General features: G+C 37.5%; 1 protein-coding gene across 3 annotated transcripts in view; it reads right to left on the reverse strand.

Moving 5' to 3' along the window:
- The window catches only part of Fig4 (FIG4 phosphoinositide 5-phosphatase), a 112217-nt gene that overhangs the window by 70687 nt on the left and 24340 nt on the right, over positions 1–17190 (reverse strand). For 2 of the 3 annotated variants that reach the window (XM_063253838.1, XM_063253840.1), the window contains exons 4-5: positions 9265–9421; positions 2816–2866 (exon numbers count right to left, since the gene is read on the reverse strand). In XM_063253838.1, coding sequence (XP_063109908.1) covers positions 2816–2866; positions 9265–9421 — 208 coding nt within the window. Of the gene's footprint in view, positions 1–2815; positions 2867–9264; positions 9422–11208; positions 11342–17190 lie in introns of all 3 variants that reach the window. The other variant, XM_063253839.1, reaches the window with a different exon arrangement.

The raw sequence follows: 17190 nt of genomic DNA on the forward strand, positions 1-17190 counted from the left end.
TGATTTGATGGTTTGTGTAGAGAAATCTGCTGTAATTCTGATGGGTGTTCCCTTGTAAGTGGTCTGTTTCTCGTCTCTGACAGCTTTTAATATTCTGTTCTTGTATTGAATTTCTGGAATTTTGATTATTATATGCCTGGGTGTTGCTCTGTTTGGGTTGTAGGTGGCTGGGGTCCTAAATGCTTCATACAACTGAGTATCTTTACCCTTTGCTAAATTAGGAAAATTCTCCTGGATTATTTCTGTGAATAGCTTTTGTAGTTTATTTGTTTGTGTCCCTACTTCTTCTTTTATGTTCTTAATTCTTAAGTTATGGATCCTATTATCATCTTCTAGTCTTTGTATTATTGCTGTTTGTTTCTTTGTTACTTTTAAGAAGTTTTTCATTTCATTCTCCCATATTACAAATCTGCCCTCCAGTTCAGATAGTCTGTCCTTAGTTTCTTTCAAGCTGTTATGCCAGTTTTCAATAGAGTTTTTAGTTTCCTGGTAGTCTCTTTGAACCTGCTTCACGTATTCTATGCTTTCTCTATTTTCTCCATCAAACAATTCTCCCCTCTTTTTCTGATCTTCCATTCCACCATCCGTTTTTATTTTTGGGTGGTGCTTAGCATTTCTCTAACTATTCTGCTTATTTCTAGCTTCAGGTCATTAATAACTTCATTCCTGAACTGATCTATGAGGCTTTCTAGATGGCGCTTTATGTCTATTGGTGCGGTGTCCGCTACTGCCTGTTTCTCAGGATTGGGGGCCGAAGGGCCTTTCTTGTTGCTCCCTCTTCCCATAATCTTTGTTCCTTATATATGCAAGCGTATATAGGAGGCCCAGCTTCTTTTCCTGTCAGCCACAGTCTGATTGAATTGCACCGGCTAGGTGTTCCCGCCCACTGCAGCACACCAGGAAGTTGCAGGTCAGGCAGCCTATGCGGGGCCCGCCTCTCCAGGTCACCCTCAGGCTTTGGGACCTGGGTTATGCTAGCCCACTGGGTGTCAGCCAGCAGCGTCACGTAGGCTAGGCACTTCTCACCAATCCCGCTTGAGAGGGGGATACGTGGCTGAAGTCACCGCAGCGCTCTGCTCCTGCAAGTCTGCCCAGTCCCAGAATGTCCTCTGTTGGAGTCTCCTAGACCGTGGGGAAGAGACCAAGTTTTCCCTCACTCACCGGAGGTGGATGCACAGCTCCCCGCCCGCCCCGCTCTCAACTCCGTTCGCCGATTCCCATTCTCAGAGCTTCCGGGCATCTCTCTCCCTGCTGAGCCAATGTAGATACAGCCGCCGCGCGGCAGGAAACCCAAATCGCAGCTTCCAATGCCGCGGGCTCCAGCTTCCACAATGAGGCTTTTCTGTTCCTGTTATAGCACCAGGATTGCACTCCAAGTTGGTTTCTCTCAGCCTAGTTCGTTCTTGGATCAGCAGGGCATATCTCCACCTGCTCACGACTCCTTACTCCGCACCATTCCTGAATTCCAAGCTGGTTCTTTCAGAGAGCCTCCACAGCTGCTGCTATCTGTCCGCCATGTTCTCCCGAAAGTCTTGTTAGTTGATTCTAAATACCCTGTAATACTGTCATTCTCTTGAATGGTTATACATTGTGTTGATATATTTGATGCTACGGTATACGAAGTTATACTCAAAGATCTCAAGGAAAGAGACAATATGGTAACTACTTTTATGTTGGGATTATCTTGTGGTAAAACACTAATTTGCTTCAATGGTTATGTATTGATCTGCACTGTTTAGTTGTTATGCCCTCTTTTATCTCAATCTCCATTTTATTATTTATTTTTATTTTTATCCTTTTAATTAAAGGAAAAATAAATTTAAAATGTAGGATATATTATAGTAAACCACTTTGATATTCTATAACTTGATTTAAAGCCCTGTATTGCTCTCACCATCTTGTTTTGACTGATGTTCCTCTATTGTGCTTTGCTTGATAGTACCAGGTTTGAAAGTTTAGGCAATAGCTGTGAAGATAGTGGGATTCATTATGACGCTCATACTGGTTGACTATTATCTACTTTTGAAGACCTGTAATGTCACCAATATTTTGGTTTTGTTGGTTTCGTTCTTTACTGTTTTGTTCAATTTTATTACAAGTGATGATATAGGCAATTCTAATTGAGATAGTGGGAAGCATTATGGTAACCATTGTTGATCACCTTGTATTATGTTTTTACATTATCTATTATGTCCACCCTTTTGATTTAACCGATTCTGTTCTGTTAAGTCACATTTGGTTTTACTCTCTTCCAAAAAAAGCAATAAAAACTGTAGGAGCAATAAAACCCAAAATGTGTAATAGTCATTGTACAAAAGAGAGGAAAAGAAAGTACTCTAAATGGTATAACTGCATGTAAATTTAAGTTTATAAGATAGACAATGATATTACTGAGTTTTGTTGGATCATTGAACAGAACTGTTTGCAGTCTGGCTGTTTGAATGTCCACTTTATGTGCTTTAATCTTGTAACTTGAACAAATATTTCTAAGATGACAGTATGTAATCCATTAACTAGTGATTTCCTACTGTTTTTTTTTTCTGAAATTCTGTATAACTTTTACCCTTTTTCTGCTTTTTTTCCTTTTTCTCCTTAAATTAAAAAAAAAAAAAGAAGCTGGTTTCTGACTTCTAACAATCAATTCTTTATTTTGCTTTATTTTGGCTGAGTCTTAAGAGGAAAATTCCTATGTTTTTTTAAAAAAACAGAATTATTTTTATTAAAATACAAGTAGCACCACAGTGTGCTCGCTTTATGTTTTCAACCTGTGGAAAATAAAGAGGTTGCTACTAGGAACGAAATGGCTCAGACTTACCTAAAGTAGAAATTGCTAGATAGGTCTACGTTTTGAAAGATTCGCAGATACCTAAACAAACAAACCAAAACATTATATTCACCTACAGTAATACTGACTTTCACGGCTTAAGATATGTATATAAACACATACACGCACGTACATACATGTACATGTAAATATACTCACTAGAGAGTCTAGCCAGCCCTCCAACAGCTTGGCCTGCCGCAGAGCCCCGAGCCCCGTTTCATAGTCTGACTGCTCCTGTCCCTGAGGAGCACATGGAACGCACAGACTGATGGCAAAACACAACTAAACACTATTTTGGCTTTTACAGTGTGTCTCGCAAACACTTCGAGGTTGGAGACAGAACAGTAACAGAAACAAAATGCTAGAGGGACAGTAACAGAAACAAAATGCTAGAGGGTCGTCGCAATTTTAAGTTGGAAAAATTTTTAAACTGAAAAAAAAAAAAACAATCTAACCCAATGCAATCACAAGCTTCCCTTGAAGTGGCCTGCACACCTTGTGTTCATTATTTTTTCTTGTCTTTTTGAGACAGGGTCTCACTATGCAGTTCAGGCTGACCTTGAACTCACTTTGTAGCTCAAACTAACCTTGAACTCACTTTGTATCTCAAACTAACCTTGAACTCACAGTGATCTTTCTGCCTCAGCCTCCTGAGTGAAGGAATCACAGGTGTGCACTACCACGCCTGGCTAGACCTTAGGCTCTTTCTGGTTTTCACTGTAAGACACAACCCTGCCAAGAACGTTCTAGCTTCCCATACACATGTGAAGATTTGCTCTACAGTACATGCACAGGAGCAGAATCATTCGCTGTTGAGAACATGATTTTCAGTTTTTCACTTTCACTAGACTATTTCTTAAAATAATATCACTCCAATTCACAGCGGATTACTCACTTAGATTCAGGGTACATAGCTCTTAATAAAAACTCACTTCCCACATCTCTAAATTTGATGACAGTAGGTATTTTAATTATTTTCCATCTGAATAATGAGAATGAAATGGCAAGTCTTCAATTTCTAAAATTCTAAAATTGTGAGACATCCGTTCCTAAGGTTTAACCATCAGAATCTCTATATTTTCCCCACTGATTTGGAGAAAGTTTTCTGATATTCTAAAGTGAGTCCTTGTTACATGTTGTACATGGTCACCTTCAGACTGTCACTTGTCTCCTACAATCTTCCCAGATTGTAAAGCTCGGGTTTTTTGGTTTTTTCTATCCCAGGGATTGGACTCATGACCACACACTTGCCAAGGAGGCTCTTATGCCACTGAGCTAAATCCCCAGCCCTGGAAAGCTGCTGTAAAATGAATTAATTTTTAGTGCTGAAATCAAACCCAGGGCTTTACCCATGTTAGGCAAGCACTCTACTACTCAGCCATAAGACTTTCAATATTGAAAGCTTCAAATCTATCACTGTGTTCATACTATGTATGCTTTTTATATTTTATTTATGAAATTCTCCTCTGCCTTCAAGCTATCTATGTGCTTCTGAAATTGCTTTGTGACTACTGTCAGAGACTGGAATCAAATTTTGTGTCCAAACTGAGATTTAATTTTGTATTTTATTTAATAGCTCTACTTACTAATGCTATTACTTTTCCACAATGTTTGCAGTGCTTCTTCCATCAAACGTCAGTTTCCCACAGAAAGTGGATCTTTTCTTCTTTCTGAACCCTGTTTACTGATCCATGTCAATTTCTCCACCAATATCATGCAGCTGCAACACAGCTTAGTATCCAACTATCTGACTTCTTATAAGTTTACTGTCTGGTTAGACTCACCCCTTCTTGTGTTTACTTTTAGGACTGTCTTTACTACACTTAGACTTTTGTTTCTCTAAATAAATTTAGAAATAAATTTGTCATATTCCATTTGTTAAAGTCCTTTCAGAATTTGGATTAGTTATATTAAATTTATCAATTCATTTTGGAGAAAACTAACCTCCATGAGTCTTCCCATTAATAAAAAAAGGGGGGGGGTTTGTTTTCACCTAATTGGGTGATTTTAAATGTCTTTCAGAAATGTTTTTAAATGTTCTCTACAAGGAGTTGTGTAGCTTTTGTTATGCACACTCCTAGGTGCTTTGTGATCTTTGATGCTACCATAACTGATAACATTATTAAATTCTCTAGTTCACTCCTGGCTGTGTGTAGAAGCATTACTGGTTCTTACACGCTGATTTTTTCTTTAGTCACATTGCTCAAGTACCACTAGTTCTGAGTTTGTATATATTGTTAGGTTTTCCGAGCAGAAAGTCACGCTGCTTGTATAATGACAACGTTCGCCTATTTTCAAACTTTATGCTTTGTTTTATAGCCTTATTGCATCAGTAGCCTTCAATTCAAATTTTAGTATTAGTTGTGATGGCAGATACCTCTGTTACTCCTTACTTTTCATAGAAGGCAATGTTTTAAAATAATTTTGGATAATTCTTTAATAAGTATAATTTACACTATCAGATTAAGAATAGTTGCTTAAATTTCTAGTTTGTTAAACAAGACTTGATCATGTATATTAAACTCTGCCCAATATATTTTCTGAAAATATTATGATGGTAATTTTTCCCAACATTTTAAAGTAGTTAACTGCATCAGTAAACCTTCTAATGTGGATACAATACCATGCATTACAGAGATAACCTCCTTGTCCTTGTATATCAAATATTTAATAGTACTGCATTCTATTCCTAGTATTATTTTACCAAATATTCCTACTTAAGTGAATTATTGGATTATAGAGTTTCACAAGTGTGTCAAAAGTTTTTCCTATCAAGTAATATGATCTTCTACCAATAATAAGCTATTGGTAGAACTGTATCTTGTTCCGCATAAAGTATAGTCTATAACACAGTATTAATCATAAGATAATTTCTCTTTTCAAAGATAATCCAATAACTAAACAAAACAATACAATTTGTTTTACTATTCTTGGCTAAAGAATCATAAAAATGGGGTTCACAAACTATATAAACCTCTTTTTCTCATGATTTATAAGCATTAAAATCTACTTGGTTTAGTTTTAGTACTCTATGCCTGTAAACTATATGTGATATCATTTTTTTCAGCTGGTGGAAGACAAGATCCCCTTTATCTCATTAACTACATGTATACTCATTTGAAGCCTTTTTTCTTAACAACACAACCTTCAAATTATCATCAAAGACAATGTCATAATAATCTAGAAATTGAGTATCTAATATGATCTCAAGCAAAAGATCAGCACTACCTTAAATTTTGGTTCATGTGTCAAATCAAAACAATACCATGAAAGTAGAGAGCATAATTGAAATGTTACCAATCCTAAAAACATGAATATGACCAACTGGTTTCATTTCAACCTCTGAAACTTTACAACTGCGGAAACTTTGTAAGTGTGTGTGTGTGTGTGTGTGTGTGTGCACACTGCAGACTAAACAAGGGTCTCCACCCTGAGTTACACACTCAGCCCTCTCTAAATTTTGTTACTGTGAAACAGCATCTCGCCAAGTCTCTAAGTTCACTTGATCTTGTGATCTTTCTCTCTCAGCTTCTCAGAATGCAAGGATTATAGGCGCTCACCACTACACTTGGTTTATAACTTTAAAACTGTTAATTTATTGGGGGCTGGGGATTTAGCTCAGCGGCATAAGCACCTGCCTTGTAAGCAGGCAGTTGTAAGTTCAATCCCTGGTACCGATAAAAAGGAAAAAGACAAAAAAAAAAAAAAAAAAACCTGTCAATTTATTAATAGCTTTCCCAATCTTCTCAAGGCTCCAATAATGCTTCCAAAGACATTTGAAAGATTTCAAGTCTACAGAAGATTAAGGGCCTAGGGGTAAAGGGTATAATGAACACCAAGTATTTTCTCTTCTGAATTCACTGTGAACAGTCCTCGCCTTAAAATAAATATTCTCTCTTTAGTTTTTTTAGTTTTTCAAAGACAGGATCCTACACATGTATAAATATTATATTGTTTCATTAGTGTGAGAAGCTGAAAGAAAAAGACGTATGTATATGTGTATGTATATAAAAATATTTAAGATAGTTACATTAGTGATTTCTCTGAATTTGCTGGAGGGAAAGATTTGTGCCTGTATTGCTGACGACTGAATGACCATGTCTTGTGCTCTGAGTGAATGATTTGGGGATGACACTTTGTCCCGACTGACATGTTTTGAAATTTTGTAGTAGTTTTTGTCACTTCTTCTTTCTTTCTATTTGTTATCTCTGTCTTTCTTTTTATCCTTACGTAAAATGAACTTGGAAAAAAAACGACAGGTCTTGCTATGTAGCAGAGGCTGGCCCTGAACTCATGGTGACCCTCCTGCCTCAGCCTCCTGAGTGCTGGGATTACAGGTGTGCTCCACTGTGCCCAGCTTTCTCTTTAAATATATGAGTATATTTTATTTGCTAGATCATTTGATTGTGAAATCCTAAAATCTGAAATGTTCTAAAATCTGATAATTTTTGAGCACAAGTGGAAAATCTCACACCTGACACCATTTTATATTTCACAGTCAAAACACAGATATATTACAAATACTGAGTAAAATTACCATCTGGTTATATATATAGGGTGTATAGGAAATAGAAATTAATTTTGAGTTTAGACTTGGGTCCCATCTTCAAGATACCTCATTATGATTATGCAAATATTCCAGAATTTTTTAAAAGTAAAAAAAAAAATTGAAAATGCTTCTGACCCAAGCATTTCAATAGGGATGCTCAATCTGTACCACTACCCAAGAATTAAAGTTGGTCATATCACCAGTATGCAGTCCATATACCTACTGCCCCCAGGGAAGGCCTTTCTAGCTCTATGTAGGTGTGGGCACACACACATTTCAGCCAGGTCTAACTGAAATTCACATGTTGTATCTGTTGTGTCTGTTCTAAAATCTAATAGAATTGTTCTTTTCTCTATGTTTCGTGATTTGAACATTTTTTTTTTTTAGGTCAACTGAATGTAATCTAGTTTATTCAACTGAAAATTGAGAGAAGGAAAACATTAAAATCAGAAGAAAAAAAAGCAATTCTTAACACTAGCAGTAAATAAATTTGTACAATAATTCAGTGATTTGAACATTTTTAAAGAGTCCAGGTCAATTACCTTTTTTTTTTTTTTTTTTTTTTTTTTGGGTGCTGAGGATTGAACCACGGCTTCCAGCTTGCCAGATAAGCTTTCTACCACTGAGCTAACTCCCCGGCCCCCCACTAAGCTGAATCCCTAGCCCCCAGGTCAGTTATCTTGCAAATTATTTAAGTTAAATACTTTTTGTGTTACATGTAATCTTTTTCTTAGAACATGTTTGCAGTACATGACATTTATGTTCATGTAAACTCTGTGGAATTGGTGCATGTACAAAACACATCTTAACTTCTTTTTTCATCCTCTTTCCCGCCCTTCCTCCATCTCTCAATCCCCTTTCTCTTTGAGAAACATCCATCTCCTTACTTCCTATTTTCTACCTTTTATTGTGCTCTTTATATCTTGCATCTCTATATATGAGAAACTATGTCATATTTTTAAAATCCATTTTATTCAAAGATAAAAAGAAAAGAAGAGGAGGAGGAAGAACAGGGAGAGGAAGAGGGGGAAGAGGAGGACAACAGAATTTCAAAGCATGTCAATCGGGAGGCAACAATGGAGCATACACTGCGCACTGTCATCCCCAAATCATTTACGCGGGGCCCCCGACATCTGCCACACCATCTTTTCAGTTGTGAGTCTCATTTATTTCGTTTAACATCATGGCCACAAGGTGTTTCAATTTCCTACAAGTGACTCAAGTTTATCCTTCACGGTGGAGTGGTGCTCTATTGTGTATAAATACCACATTTCCTTTCTCCATTCCTCTCTGATGGACATGTGAACTGCTTCCAAGAGTCAGCTACCATGACCTGTGCTGCTATCAACTTGGAAGTGCTTATAACACCATAATATTTTGTCTTTAACTCTTTTGGAAAGAGGCCTAGAAGACAAACACCTACATCATATGGAATTTCTAATTTTAGATTGTTGAGAAATCTCCATACTGATTTTCATACACACTTTTGGCAAAAAAATTACTAATATTATCTGTGCCCTTCCCATTCACATTAAGAGGCAAATAATGTTAATTTGATTTCATTATTGGTAATGTAAGTTTCATCAGTTAAGGATGTCTACCACTTTTTTAATTATAAAAACTCTTTCTCCTCTTTTTAAATAATAAAGAGACGTATGGAGTTTAGTGTTTACAGTGTAAATATTCTGTTCCTCACACGTAATGGCTTTGATAGCCACTGTTAATTTTTGCCAGAGTTCACTGTTACAATAAAGTTTTAACAGCCTTAAACAAAAGTTGTACAATTCTGAGTCAACATGTGGCCTTTTTATGTAACATTTATAACCTTTCAGTTCTATTCCTTTCCTAACTGATTTATCACATTCAAAAACTAAAGCCCACAGGTACATACCTAGCTTCATCAGGATGACTGATTCTTACAGAATCATTGGGTATATAGATCATATTTGTATCTTCAATTTTATATATTGCATGGCCTCCAATATCTGCCATCTTTCTCCTTTTAGTTATTAACACAATATAATAGCCTTCTAAAAACCTGACAAAACCTGTGCAATAGAAAAGAAAAATAAATATAACACTTTGTAAACTTAGCAGTATTTCTAGATGTACATTTAAATAGACAAGTACTTAGACACACTTGCTACTGTATTTCTATACTTTAGAGGCATACAGATTTTGCATTGGCTTAGAATTGCTAAATACTATCACTTATCCCACTTACTATTACTCTAAAAATGTATGTGATTCATTATTTTCTCCAATCTCATTACAGATAAGATTGAGGTATCTTAAATAAAAACATTAAGTTTTCAATTCACATAGACTTTTAATTCTGCACAGATGTGAAGTTCTAGAAATCTGTCACACACAAAATAGTTATCACTGATGAACTGTATAGTGAAAATTAAAGCCGATATATTTTATATTTCTGCTACAATTTTACTTACACATACAGGATAAAAATGAAAGAAAAGATTACAATAAAGAAAAATGATGTTACAAGGTATGACATGAAGCCAAGAATAAAAGTTATATACAATTATACACACTACTTGCATTTGCTATACACACTGAATTACACCACACATAGTGGCTGAAAGATAAAAACCAAACTGGTTCCTTGCAGAAGCTAAGCTAGTTCTGGAAATTGGGAGAAACTCTGAGCCCTGGTGAAACAGAATTTGATAAAGGACAACTTCTCGGGGGGATCTCCAGCACACAGGACACGTTAGGGCTGTCTCCCATGTCAAAGCACAATTCAACCAATGTCCTTCTTTATGAACTGTAAGAGTGCAGATAAGGCACACAGGTGAATATGGTCCTGCTTCCTTTGAAGGTAAGCTTTAAAATACCTAGCAGGACAGCTGTAAAGTGTCCCCTGTGAAATACAACTGAACGGTTCCAGTGGGGACAAGAGTTGCTGTGGGCAAATATAGAAACACTGGGCTGACGAACGTCAGCCATCCACGTAAACTGTCAGACCCTCTCAGTGCTATGCCAGCTCGCACTGTGCATCAATGAGGTGCTGTCTAGGGTCTTCTGATCATGAAAACTTCTTCCTGCTTTTTATAAAAAAATGTACCAGTACATAAATGTTGGAGGAAAATATATTTGGGGAAATTTCACAGAATCCTCATAATTAGTGTCAAAACTCAATTTGAACTAGTTTAAACTCAACAGAGGAATTCTGATTGAGAATACTGAAGTGACTCATGACAGTGATGGGCAAACATGTGACAGGCATCAGAAAACACCAGCCATGAGAGAGAAAAAGATGGCACATAGACAACAGCAGCTACAGAGGCTCTTGGAGATAGTCAACTTAGATTCCAAAAATAATACAGCATGGGGAATCCCAAATAGAGGGAGATAGACCCTCTTGACCCAGGAACAAAATAAGCTGAGAGAAACCAATTAAAAATACAGTCCCGGTGCTATGATTGGAAGAGCTAAAGTTTGGGTGCTGCTGCTTGAACTCGTGGATTGAACTCGCTACTACCTCTGTGCCAGTTCAGGCGCAGTGGAAGTTGATGAACCGAATTGAGAGCAGAGCTGGCAGAGAATCCTGCATCTACCTGTGGTGAGTGAGGGGAATAAAAACCCTCCATAGAAAAGGGGGAGCTCCAACAGATGACATTCTGGGACTGGGCAGACTGGCCAGAGCAGGTTGCTGCAGTGACTTCAGTCAGACATTCCCCTCTCAAGCAGGATTGGTGGGGAGCACTGGACCGGGGTGACGCCATGGACTGAGACCCAGTAGGCGAGCTCAAACCAAGTCCCTACACCTGACAGTGCATCCCAATGCAGTGAAGCCTTCAGCAGGTTGACTGACCTGGACAGGCGGACCCAGCATAGGCTGTGGGGTCTGTACCTCCTAGTACACTGTAGTGGGTGGGACCACCTAGTCAGTGAGCTTCAGACAAACTGAAACCAACAAAGAAAGAAACTGGGCCTCTTATATATACCTGTATGGAAGGAACAAAAAACATGAGAAGAGGAGGCAACAAGAAAAGGTCCTCGGTCCCCAATTCTAAGCACACTGATCCAGGAAAGGTAAATGCAAAGGAGAATGAGGACAAAAAACATGCAATATCAAGCACGGCACCAATAGACATAAAGTGTTATCTTTGGGACCTCATACACAGTTCAAAAGTGAAGTATTTAACCAAGTAAAGCAAGATATAAATAGAATAAATAAAGAAATGCTAAACACCTCCAAAGAAAAAACAGATGGAAGAATGGAAGAACAAAATAAAGGGGAGAATTGATGGAGAAAATAGAGAAAACATAGAATACATGAAGCAGGTTCAAAGAGGTTACCAAGGAATTAAAAACTCAATTGAAAGCTGGCAAAACTTTGAAAGAAACTAAGGATAGATTATCCAAACTGGAGGAGAGGTTTGCAATGTGGGAACATGAAAGGAAAAATTTCTTAAAATTAACAAGGAAACAAGCAGTAAGAATACAAAGGCTAGAAGATGACAAGAAGATCTATAACTTAAGAATAAAGAATGTGACTTCCGGGAGAACATGGCGGACAGATAGCAGCAGCTACGGAGGCTCTCTGAAAGACTCGGCTCAGAATTCAGGAATGGTGCGGAGTAAGGAGACATAAGCAGGTAGAGATATGCTCTGCTGACCCAAGAACGAACTGGGCTGAGAGAAACCAACTTGGAATGCAGTCCTGGTGCTAGAACAGGAACAGAAAAGCCTCAGTGTGGAAGCTGGAGCCCACACCATTGGAAGCCGCGATCTGGGTTTCCCGCCGCGCGGCGGCTGCGTCTACATCGGCTCGGCAAGGAGAGAGACGCATGGAAGCTCTGCAGGACGGGCAGGGAGCCGTGCACTAACTTGTGGTGAGGTGAGTGAGAGAAACTGACACTCTACCACAGTTTGACTCCAGCAGAGGACATTCTGGGACTGGGCAGAATTGTGGGAACAGGGCGCTGCAGCGACTCCAGCCATGTATCCCCCTCTCAAGCGGGATTGGTGAGAAGTGCCTAGCCTACGTGACTCTGCTGGCGGAGACCCAATAGGCTAGCACAACCCAGATCCCAGAGCCTGAGGGTAGCCTGGAGGGGCGGCCCCACGTAGGCTGCCTGGTCTGTAATTTCCTGGTGTGCTGCGGTGGGCGGGAACACCTAGCCGGCACAATTCGATCAGGCTGTGGCTGACAGGGAGGGAAGCTGGGCCTCCTATATAAGCTTGCATATATAAGGAACAAAGAATATGGGAAGAGGCAGCAACAAGAAAGGCTCCTCGGCCCCTAATCCTGAGAAACAGATAATAGCGGACACCGCACCAATAGACATAAAGCGCCATCTAGAGAGCCTCATAGATCAGTTCAGGAATGAAGTTATTAATGACCTGAAGCTAGAAGTAAGCAGAATAGTTAGAGAAATGCTAAGCACCACCCAAGAAAAAATAGATGGTGGAATGGAAGAACAGAAAAAGAGGGGAGAATTGTTTGATGGAGAAAATAGAGAAAGCATAGAATATGTGAAGCAGGTTCAAAGGGACTACCAGGAAACTAAAAACTCTATTGAAAACTGGCATAACAGCTTGAAAGAAACTAAGGACAGACTATCTGAACTGGAGGGCAGATTTGTAATATGGGAGAATGAAATGAAAAACTTCTTAAAAGTAACAAAGAAACAAACAGCAATAATACAAAGACTAGAAGATGATAAGAGGATCCATAACTTAAGAATTAAGAACATATGGGGCTGGGGATTTAGCTCAGTGGCATAAGTGCCTGCCTTGCAAGCAGGCAGTCGTGAGTTCAATCCCTGGTACCGATAAAAAGTAAAAAGACAAAAAACAATTAAAAAAAAAGAATTAAGAACATAAAAGAAGAAGTAGGGACACAAACAAATGAACTATAAAAGCTACTCACAGAAATAATCCAGGAGAATTTTCCTAATTTAGCAAAAGGTAAAGATACTCAGATGTATGAGGCATACAGGACCTCAGCCACCTACAACCCAAACAGAGCAACACCCAGGCATATAATAATAAAAATTCCAGAAATCCAATACAAGAACAGAATATTAAAAGCTGTCAGAGACAAGAAACAGACCACTTACAAGGGAACACCCATCAGAATTACAGCAGACTTCTTGGCACAAACCATCAAATCATGAAGAGCATGGGGGGAAATAATTCAAGCTTTGAAAGATAATGATCTCCAGCCAAGATTGATATATCCTGCACAACTATCCCTGGAAATTGATGGAAAAACAAGGTGCTTCCAGGATAAAGAGGAACTGGGGGAATTTGCAACCACCAATTCAACTCTACAGAGAGTATTGCAGGATATTCTAAAAAAAGAAAAATACAAAGAATCCACAAATAGTGGCGGGGAAGCCACAATGAATGGAGCAGAGAACAAAATGAAGAAGAGAAACTGACAACTAATGACAGAAAAAGAGCTCAACAGAAATGAGGCAGAGAAGATTGGATGATAGGAACAGCTATTTTGGAGAAAATGACGTCTTAAGAGGTAATACTGATTTAGTATCATCTTGTTTTGAAGTCTCATCAAGCTTTTGTTCTTCTGTCTCCATTGGTCTAAACAGGTTGTATCTTATTGGATTTTATTATATACGATAGTATAAGCAAAAACTTTTAAAGACAAGGAGATTATACAGAAACCATTGTTCATTTTCTGTTAGTTGATTCTAAATACCCTGTAATGCTGTCATTCTCTTAAATGGTTTTACATTGTTTTGATATATTTAATGCTACAGTATACGAAGTTGTACTTAAGGATTTCAAGGAAAGAGACAATATGGTAACTACTTTTATGTCAGGATTATCTTGTGGTGAAACACTATTCTGCTTAAATGGTTATGTTTTGATCTGCGCTGTTTTGCTGTTATGCCCTCTTTTATCTCAATCTCCACTTCATTACTTTTTTATTTTTATCCTTTTAATTAAGGGAAAAATAAATAAAAATAACAGGATATATTATAGTAACCCACTTTGACTTTCCATTATCTTGATTTAAAGCCCTGTATTACTCTCACCATCTTGTTTTTCACAGATGTCCCCCTATTCTGTTTTGCTTGATAGTACCAGGTTCGAAAGTTTAGGCAACGGCTGTGAAAATAGTGAGATTCATTATGACGCCCATTCTCGATGACTTTTATCTACTTTTGAAGACCTACAATGTCTCCAATGTTTTGTTTTTGTTGGTTTTGTTCTTTACTGTTTTGTTCAATTTTATTATAACTGATGATATAGGCAATTCTATTAGAGATAGCGGGAGGCATTATGGTACCCATTATTGATCACCTTGTATTATGCTTATACATTATTATGTCCACCCTTTTGATTTGATTGACTCTGTTCTGTTATGTCACATTTGGTTCTACTCCCTTCCAAAAAAAGTAATAAGAACTGTGGGATCAACAAAACCCAAAATGTGTAATTGTCATTGTACAAAAGAGAGGAAAAGAAAGTGCTCTACATGATATAACTGCATGTATATTTAAGTGTATGAGATAGAAAATGATATCACTGAGTTTTATTGGATCATTGAAGAGAACTGTTTGCAGTATCATTGTTGGAATGTCCACTTTACAAGCTTTAATTTTGTGACTTGAACAATTATTTCTAAGATGACAATATGTAATCCATTAACTAGTGATTTCCTACTGTTTATTTTTTTCTGTAAATCTGTATAACTTGTACCCTTTCTCTGCTTTTTTTCTCCTTAAATAAAATTTAAAAAAAAAAAAGAATAAAGAATGTGAATGAGAAAGCAGGGGTACAATCAAAGGAACTGCAAAGGCTATTCACAGAAATAATTAAGGAAAACTCAAACATAGGAAAAGAAAAAGATACTGAAATGTATGAGACATACAGAACTCCAGCCACCTACAACCAAAACAGAACTACATCCAGGTGTATAATAATCAAGATTCCAGAAATCCAATATAAGAACAGAATATTAAAAGCTGTCAGAGACAATAAACAGATCACTTACAAGGGAAAACCCATCAGAATTATGGCAGATTTCTCAGCATACACCATCAAATCGAGAAGAGCATGGAGAGAAATAATCCAAGCCTTGAAAGAAAATAACCTCCAGCCTAGATTGATGTAGCCTGCACAACTGTCTTTAGAAATTAATGGAGAAACAAGATGCTTCCAAGATAAAGAGGAACTGGTAGAATTCACAACCACCAATCCAACTCTACAGAGAATACTGCAGGACATTCTAAAGAGAGAGAAAAGCACCAGGATTTCAGAAACAGTGGCAGAGAGGCCCCAACGAATGGAAGAAAAAGCAAAACAGATAACTAATGATGGAAAAAGAGCACAACAGAAATGAGGCAGAGAAGGTTGGATATAATTTCTAATATAGATGGCCTAGATACACTAACTTAAGGGAAAAAAGAGAGAATCGCAGGCAGAGTGGATCAAGAAGTAGGGTCCACCAAGATGCTCTTTATAGGAAATATAATTAACCTGAAGATGGGTATATGGACCAAAATCAAATATGAGAAAATGGAACTCAAGGTGATAGGGAACCAGAGAGCAATAGGGGTAACTGGACCAGTATTTATGGATAGATTGAAAAGATAGGCTTTAATAAGTGAAGAAATATATCTAGAGATCAAGTCCAGGAGTGAGAAAGTTCGGAAACACTTAGGTAAATAGCAGGTTGCCCCCCCCCAGTATAAAACCAAGAGTGTTGGGGAAACCCAAACATACACAGTTTATCCTGGGGGAGTGAAAGGGGAGGAATAGTCTTTAAAAAGACAGCAGAAGATATTGCTAATAGTGTATCAGGAATTAAAACCCTTACTATTTGCACCACTCTGCTTGGATGGAACTTGTTTCGTCCTAATATGTATGCAAGCACTGGATCTGAAGGCACAGACAGCTGTCCCGAAGATATCAGGACACAGCACAGTGGTCATCTTTAATTTCCTATTAACTTAATCAGGATCCCTGTATGACTTATACTACTGTATCATGACTGATCTTAGTTAAATCTTATTTGTTTGATTGCTGCTTATTATTGACAGATTTTATTCAAAACCGTTAGGCTGGTGGTATCAAGTTGAGGAGTAGAGACAACTATACTGAAAATGACAATGATTCACTGATACCCATTCTGACTTGATTACTACCTGTTTTTGTAGCTCTACACTATCTACAAAGTTATATTTCTATTAATTCTGTTATATACTGATATATTCAATTATACTTTATCTGATAATATAGCCAATTCTGTTGATGATAACAAGACACTGCACAGTGACCATGGTAGAACTCCTTATACAGCAGTTTTATATGTCTTTTAGTTTTATGTGTCTATAGGAATATGTTTTGTTCTGTCCTGCTTTGTTCTGTTTCTCCCTCTAATATAGAAAGGATAGAAATATATGTTAAGACTCATGCTTGCATGAAACCTATAAACAGTTTATGAGAACTGATCTTATGACACATGATGAAATGAACAAATACTTTGAAGGAAAGAAAGGGGCACTGCAGTACCCAGTGCTGATTCTGGAGTGTCATGATATGAAATCCAGCAATATTATTAATCTTTGTTCAGAATGATTTTAATCTACTACAGTTTTTTAGGTCTCAACATAAATGAAGATATGGATAGATATGTACATGTCTAAGTGTATAGGATGGATAGACATAATACTTAGTTTTTGTTGGATAGTTGAGTACTGGTTGAATTTCCATTTATATGTTCTACTTTTGTATCTTGAACAACTATTTGTGGGGGGACAATATGAATATATCAACTAGTGATTTATTACTGTTTATTTCTTTTCTTTGAACGTAT

Source organism: Cavia porcellus, unplaced genomic scaffold (genome assembly GCF_034190915.1).
Source record: "Cavia porcellus strain 051 isolate PalLab524CR breed Dunkin Hartley unplaced genomic scaffold, mCavPor4.1 scaffold_7, whole genome shotgun sequence".
Classification (NCBI taxonomy): Eukaryota; Metazoa; Chordata; class Mammalia; order Rodentia; family Caviidae; genus Cavia; species Cavia porcellus.